This window comes from Medicago sativa, chromosome 4, assembly GCF_051527215.1.
Source record: "Medicago sativa cultivar Bolivia chromosome 4, Bolivia_mono, whole genome shotgun sequence".
NCBI lineage: Eukaryota > Viridiplantae > Streptophyta > Magnoliopsida > Fabales > Fabaceae > Medicago > Medicago sativa.
Genome location: NC_140752.1, coordinates 54,456,597 through 54,464,881, shown reverse-complemented (window position 1 = coordinate 54,464,881; position 8,285 = coordinate 54,456,597). Strand labels below are relative to the sequence as shown.

At 33.0% G+C, this 8,285-nt stretch overlaps 1 protein-coding gene across 2 annotated transcripts; it reads right to left on the bottom strand.

Annotated features, from left to right (window-relative positions):
- Positions 1–523: 523 nt before the first annotated feature.
- Positions 524–7,121, bottom strand: LOC146929891 (BEL1-like homeodomain protein 1). 2 transcript variants are annotated; one of them, XM_085701598.1, is made up of 5 exons: positions 6,921–7,121; positions 5,543–6,651; positions 3,585–3,958; positions 2,473–2,533; positions 524–1,727 (listed from the first exon to the last, which is right to left on the bottom strand). In XM_085701598.1, exons 2-5 carry the CDS (start codon positions 6,605–6,607, stop codon positions 933–935), a joined length of 2,295 nt encoding a protein of 764 aa, XP_085557724.1. In that variant the 5' UTR covers positions 6,608–6,651; positions 6,921–7,121; the 3' UTR covers positions 524–932. The 2 variants fall into 2 exon arrangements, with proteins under 2 accessions (XP_085557724.1, XP_085557723.1); XM_085701597.1 differs by having other exon boundaries at positions 6,954–7,121.
- Positions 7,122–8,285: the final 1,164 nt, after the last annotated feature.

Below are 8,285 nucleotides of genomic sequence, written 5' to 3'. Positions count from 1 at the left end.
ACTCATTGAATATGGTTTCGAACGTTGCATAGATGTCATCAATGGTTCCTCCTTCACTCATTTAAATGATTTCAATTTTTTTTGACTCCAAAGTCAATTGTTATTTCTTTAACATAACTCATATCCCAAAGTTTGGTGAGGAATAGGTAATAACTCTCAAATGTGATTTCCATTTACAACGTCAAATAACCCCCCCCCCCCCCCCCCCCCCCAGGTATAATTAATGTATAAAAGTTTTACATCAATATTCACTCATTAATTAATTAAATGGTGACAAATATTAATGGTGACAAATAATTGAGATGGATTCCTCTATATGAAATGAGTAGATCGGAGGGAGTAGGTCAATCAATAAAATAATATTATTTAGCAAGTTACTCTTTCTACAAATGAACATCTCGATTTATATCGATCCAAACTCCATATGATTAAATTAATTCTTTTAAATCTAGATCGTATTAAATAAGTTCATAAAAGTAGTTGCATAAATAAATTTACTTTTTGCATGCATGCAGCAGTAGGGTATGGAAAATACGTAATAAAATTTCATCCAAATCCCATACACATCACTTTCATATCTTAATGAAAGCATCCAAATTTTTGTACATCTTTATACCTTTAATGATTTCCACCACATCTACGTACTTACCAAATACAAATTACATTCATGCAGGATCACAAAGTAACGCATACATGTCTCTGTGTGTGTATATATATTTAAAGAAATCATTCAACTCCTACATACCTGGTTAATTTTCCAATACCATATTAAAGTATGTATACCTTTTCCAACTTAATCCAACTCAACTTGAGTCTTATAATTATATAATAAGCGTCTGTTTGGACCAACGCTGAGTTTGACGAAATCATGTTGCCACCAGGATTTTGTTGAAACTTCAAAGTGTAGTTTTTGTCAAAATCACATATAATTTCTAGGTCACAAAATTTCGCAATAATTGAGCAGCAAACCTCTTTCTGTTTTCAATATCAATACTCTCATAATTTGTTCCTGAATGAGAAGGAGTAGTGTTGATGGTACAAAACTCATTCTCATTGCTTCCCATTTCATCAATCGTCCCTCCTAAATGTAAATTCTGAGAGAGAAATCCATGTTGGGTTGAAGAGAGAGGAATATTTTCATTATGAGGTAGTCCAAGAGTTAGAGAAACACCATTTCCATGGAACCTAGAAGCTAATTGCTCACTAACATTAAACCTTCTAACATCTTCCATTGAGAATGATCCATAACCACCACCATGATGATTTTCATTTCCACTCAATAAAGGGTATTCATTTTTGTCATGATTATGCCTTTCAACTTCAAACTCTGTGGTGGACTCTCTATTAGACTTCATTTCCATGTCCATTGAAAGGAAACTACCTTGATGGGAGTTCTTTGGACTTCTTTGTACATCAGATGATCCTGCAAGATGGAAACCAGAATTGGATTGAAAGGACCCTCCTTCTCCTCCCATTGGTGATGTTGACATTGAATTATTGGAACTTGAAATTACTGTTGGAGAAGGGTTTTGGTTGTTGATCAAGTTTTCTGCTTTTGAATGAAGATTATTGATTTGATCAAGTTTTGTGGCACCTAATTCTTTTGATCTATTTGTGTTATCCTTGGAGTCGTTATTCTCCTCTTGCTCCTTGGTTTCTTCCAAGTACATTTCTTCAACCATTGGTTTCCACAAGCGAACTCTGGCGTTTATAAACCAGTTAGATACCTGCATTAAAAACTTAAAGAGAGTAAAACACCTCTAAAGGCCAAGACTCAAGCTCTATCATTGAGCTGGCTAATTAGCAAGAGGGATATGGCATCTGATTTTGTATTCTCAAACTGGTTAGATAATCCTTTAGAATTATTGTTGTCAAAATCCCGACTTAAACCCTAAAATCCAGGATTTTGAGACTTTATTCACCTTCAACGACTCAAATCAATAGCAGAATCCCAAAATAGGAAAAATCTTAGTAAAATCGCACAAAATCGTAAAACCCATACAAAATCACAGGATTTTAAAGGGTTTTGAAGGATTTTGTCTATTTTTGTTGTCATTTTTATAAAAGTATTTTGTGGAGTTTAAACTGAGTCACTTATGACTATATACAATTTATAACATATCAATTCTACAAAAGTGGTTGAGTAAAATCCTTCGATTTTGATTGCGATTTTACAATTTTCGATTTTGACTTCCCTTTCGATTGAAACAAAATTCTGATTTTGACAACCTTGTTAGAATGTCTCAGTAGTCAATAATGATCACTTATTATGTAATGAAGTTAAATCCCCCTACCATCTTTGTATTATTGTAATGGGTTAGAGCATCCCTTGTACAACGTAAGTTAATAACAAGAGGTATATAGATGCTGAGATCAATATATTAACAATCAGATTAAATCGGTTACTATATAGTGAGTACAAGTACTCAATAGCCAACAGCCTTAAAAGTATAGAAATAGATTGGAATGTACCTGACTCCTAGTAAGTCCAGTTTGTCTTGCAAGCATAACCTTATCGGAGTCCTTGGGATAACTGCAGGTCACAATTAGAAACTCTTGAATTGAAACCAAGTACTTAATTTTTCTATATCAAAATTTGTAAGTAAGGATAAAAAATATCAAACTTTAAACTCTTAATATATATATATATATATATATATATATATATATATATATATATATATATATATATATATATATATATGGGTTATGATAGAAGACACCTTTTGTGAAGGTGTCTTTTATCAAGTTACTCTATGAGCATTTGCGAAAAGACACCAACTTACTTTTATGAAGGTGTCTTTTAGCAAAGTTATAACTAAAAAGTGAAAATCACACCTTAAGGTGTGACTTGATAAAAGACACCACCAAAGGGTGACTTGTAACATAACCCTATATATATATATATATATATATATATATATATATATATATATATATATATATATATATATATATATATATTACATTTATTTTTAAACTGTAATGATACATGTATTTTCACTTTTTGTAGCCAAACACAGACACCTCAATTATCACGTTAAAAAATATGATTAATTCAGTTGAGTGGATGAATAGTTTAATTCACAACCAAAATTATGGTTAATTTAACTACATGAGTTAACTACAATTTTTAACGTGAATTTAAAAACTATATATTCAATTGAATTAGCCATAATTTTGCACAAATCAATAAATTATTTTTATAAATTAGCAAATGCTTAATATATATATATATATATATATATATATATATATATATATATATATATTCTTACCTTTTATTTGTCAAGTCATGCATCCATTAAGAATGTGTCATTATTAATTTTCTTTTTAGGGGATGTGCTTTATTAATATACGTGTAAAATAATTGATAACAATTGATCAAAAAAAAAAAAACAATTGAGTTGTTTTAAAAAAAGGTTAATGTAGTTTTAAAATTTGAGTTGTTTACAAATAAATAGAAATTATTTTCTTTTATGAATCAAAAGCTTGTTTGGAGTTGAGCAAATAAACATTTTCAAGAATGCAACTTAATGGACATAACTCTAGACCTATTGAATGGAGTAATATTAAATACTTACGGGTGCAAGAAATGTTCAAAAAGCCAAGCACGAAGAACCGAAACAGCTCTTTCAGGCAAGCCTCTCTGAGGTCTCCAAGCATTGCTATGAATCATTCCAAGTTGCTGCAGTGCCCGCTGTTGTCGGAGTTGGTGATCGACATACCTAAGCCTAGAACCTTCTAACTTAACACCCAAGCAATCATCTTCACCCAAAGTCTTGCTTGCTGTCTTAATTTGTGAAGAGATTGAATCTTTTAGACTTCGAAATTGCTTTGAGATTGTCTTTAAGGCAAGGGATGTGTAAGATTTTGATGCTCCATATCCTGTTGCTTGCTCAAATGATGATATCACACTTTGCATTTGATGGTGGTATTGTCTGTACCTTAGCTCTACCTACATGTTCCAAACAAAAGAGTCATAAGTCATATTGTTTGTGCTATTCTTTGCATTAAAAGCTACACCTTAAGTGCATGATCGGACCTATAACGAGTTTGACAAAATTACGGTGAGCTACTGCTATTCAAATAAAAGCTACACTTTGAAGCTGCAATAAAATAACAAAAGCTATAACGAAACACACTATCTCTTGTTATTGCATCTTCGTATATAGCTTTATATATGTAGAAGAAAAAAAAAAAACCATGTGAGTTGTCCATTCCTTCTACAATGACACTATTACTCACATGTTGAACTAGAGTGTAATTATAAGCAAAATACATTTAAGAAAAGCATATAAAGAATATTTCAATTCAAAAACAAAAGAAACAAAGAAAGCAGAAACTCAATTCATGCAAATCTAAAGTAGGAGTAACATACTATCTTCCAATAACCATTTTTGAAAAATACAATCTATAATATCTACACATTACTCATGAAAAAGACAAAATAACAACTTTGATATGAGGAAACTTTTTTGAACCGTTATGTTAAGAGGACTGCTATATAAAACGAAAAATTCCTCAAAAATGAATCACGAAAATCACAATAGCCAATTAAATTTGTTTGTGGGTAGAAAACACGCTAGGAGGCAATGTTTATATTTTTTCCACATCATGATATTTTCATTCGCAATGATTTCGGCATCCCATTCTTCGCTATACATATCATTTCCCTTATGTTAATATGTTACCATGGATCCACTCCGGCAAATCCATGGTAAAATAAGTGCAGGGACGGTTAAATCTTAAAAGAAAAAACTTTCTCTATCTAGATCTAACAATCTTCAAAGTGGTTGCACCATACAGCTGTTGTATGTGATCCATTTCCCTCAATATGTCATATGTGCTTATTAAAAAGAGTGTACTATTAAGATGCTTCATGAAATGACTCACATAAGAAAGAACTTTGGACCCATCATGAGTGTGTTTATGAATTATGAAGACTTCACTTTTATTTCATGTTTTAATGTAACCTTTACTTTTCTTCTCACTCTCAATCAATAATGGGTTCACTTGGTAGTTCATACTATGAAAACTAAACATGAAACTGACTCAATTGGGCCCGACCCAAATTATTCTCTCTGACATTCACCAGATCAAGTGGCTTTTTTGCTGTGATCAGTTCCCTTTCCTCAACATATATTTTCAACAAACAACTAAGAAGTGATAACTGACAAGCAATCCTGTCAATTTCTGTCCTTTGGCTTGTCTCAATCTTTATTATTTCTTCACTCATAAGTTCAGTGTCAAAAGCTGAATCATCCTCAATTTTTGTTTTTAAAGACAAAATATATTAATAAGCTTAAAATTATCATCATAATAGCATATTTGTGTGAATCATCATACACATAATAACACATTATTATTTTTATTCAAACAAGTACAGAATCAAATCTCACCACAATTAATAAATATGTACCGTACTTTCACACAAATATTTTATTTCTAATGAATCATAATTAATTCTTTGAAATACTATAAATTATTGAAAGCCCAAAATTTGTGGAAAGTTAATTATTACGTGCATGTATAAACGTACCTCATCTAGCATGCTAACAAGCTTTGACTTCTTCATCTGAAGTTCTTGTCTTTGTGCAGTGCTTAATTCAGCTACTTGTTTCCCTCCATTGTTTTCTCTTCCACCACTTGAACTAGATTCAATATTTGCTTTCCTCTTCTCTTTGTTGTTATTACTATTACCTCCTTCCACAGATTCTCCTTTGATGATTCCCTTATCCACATTCACAACTTCATCAAGAAGCCCTTGTGCTACTTTCATATACTTCGAGCCAAAAATAACACCGTTCATGGTCGAAACTCCACCACCTTCCTCGCCTCCACGGCTACCCGGAGATACCTCAATCTCACCAGAGGCCGACCGGTAAGGCGTTTGCTGCGAAGAAAGACTGAGAGACAAACCACGCTGATAAACTGGTCTATGAAAACCAATTTGCTGCGGGCGAAACTCTGGAGATGCTGTCACAGAAACGACATCTGAACATTCTGATCTATCAGTTGTCGTTGCTGTGACAGCGTTATCAGGTAGAAAGCTACCTGATCCCCACATGTTATAGTGGGGACGAGGAGTCACGGTAGCCGAGGAGGAAAATGGATGGAAGGTGGAAACTTCATATGGTTGTGTAGGAGTGTCGGTAGTGTTGGATCCATGAAAGTTGGAAGGTGGAATAGTAACTCCAAGCAAGTGGTGTTGATTGAGTGATGAAGGCGCGTGGGAAAACTTAAATCCATGAAGCGCGTGGGGAGAACCATTATTGTTAGTGGTAGCGTTGGGATTAGCGAAAAGCATGTTTTGTGTTGGATTTTGTGGTTCCTCAGAGTAAGGTACGTAGTTTGGATTCATAAGGTAAAGTGTCTGTAAACCTTCTACCGACGGTTGGATTTCAGAACTGTTGCTGTTGCTGTTGCCATGAAAGTACGTTGCCATATCTGTCAGAATTAATTCTCTTTTTTTGTCTCCGTACGAAAATTCTTTAACGTGTAATTTGGATTGTGGAAAAATCAAAAAAGAAAACCTTCTTTTTGGTTTATTTGTGTCTTGATCTATAAGCTTGTTAATTTGAAGCTTGGTTTTGATATCCACCATGTGATTTTGTTTTCATTTTCATTACTTGGTGTTTGATGTTGATCCTGAAAATCATGGCAAAATAAACTTATTAATTCATATTAACGAATCTAAGAAATTAACTTAAATATTAATCATCTGATTCTTAGGGGAAGAACTCGCTGATAATCTAGATTTCAAGCAAGTAAAGTCCGGTTAATAATTGTTTCAAACAGGATTTGAACTTGAATTATAATATTTTTATGAAGAAAAAAGTAGCTAGCAAGGTTGTTGAAGAGAAAAATAAAATAAAACTAATCAAGAAATAAAAGTGTGCAATATTGAAGAAACAAACCAGTTTCTTTTCACTTTTTCAGTGTGATCGTACCATTTGCAATTAATTAGTAGACAAAGGCAGCTACAAAGGATGGAATTCCCGCACGAGGAGGGGAAGAAAGATTAATGGAACTTTTGGAGGGTTTGGAGTATGATTGATTGCTAGCTCTATTATGATTGGGGTGGTGTGTATAAGTATTTTCTTGTCCAAGTGAATTTTGCGTGTGGAAAAAAATGTATGATATTTAAAAGGACAGATATGGTGGATGAGTGATGACTGGTGAGATTTAAAAGGTGTGGTCCGTTTTATGTTTCGATATTAAATTATGTAATGTTAAATAGGGATTACATTTAATAGACACCTCGCAATTAGTTTTGTTGTACACTCTCACGCCTAGTGTTGGTGGCTATACCTTTCTATACAAGATACTCAAATCCAAGTCTAAATTATTACCCCCTCCGTCCAAAATTATACGTCGTTTTGGTCGGTTCAGACAAATTAAGAATTGTAATTAATTTCTTAAAAAAAATTATGAATTATTTTACAAAATTAAGAATTGATGGTATGGAAAAATAAATTAAAGAACCTAAAGAAATGAGACCCATAACTTGTCATGATTATTTTTCCAAAGCGATTCTTACTAGACTAAGGGTTCGTTTGTTATAGAAGCAATGAAAATTAAAACGGATAAAGTACAAAATTGGGGGACCAAGCCAAAACCCTATAAAACCAAAAAAACGACAAAAAGAAAACAAACTACAAGAAGCATAGCCTGAGGAAAAACAGAGAAGCAATTCAAAAGCCGAAAACCCTACTTAAAAAGTAGAGTTGTTAAGAAACAACCAATAGTAGGATGCAAAATCAGCAAATCATTAATTTGAGCAGAATCAAGATACTAGAAGTGAAGCTAAAACTATTAACTCTCATCTCTAATATTCCTACAGAGCACCTTTAGGTTGAGGTATCATTTTTGTTCCATTCTTAGAGCGAGTTTGGATGCTACCCATGTTTCCTCGAGACTTCTAGGCAATTTTCTCTTTTTTCTGCCTTTTAGACACATGAGGAGTGAAATCTTTATCAGTTTCAATGCTATTCAGGGTGTATTTATACATGTGTATTATGAGATGCCTCCTCTTGCTCTACTAAAGACAAATCACGCCAAAACTTTTTGAGAATATTCACACTTTTATCTATTTCCTCATTGGAGACAAAAGACGAAGCAGGGTTAATCAAAGTCTTAGTACAAGGAACAGACGAGCCAGTATCAAAATTACCAACAACAACAATATTTGTCAGAGTACCATGAACATGTACCATATATTGAGCTTGGGAAGCAGCAAGAGAGGAGATAAGTGTTTTACCACACTAAAGAGAAAAAGGGAT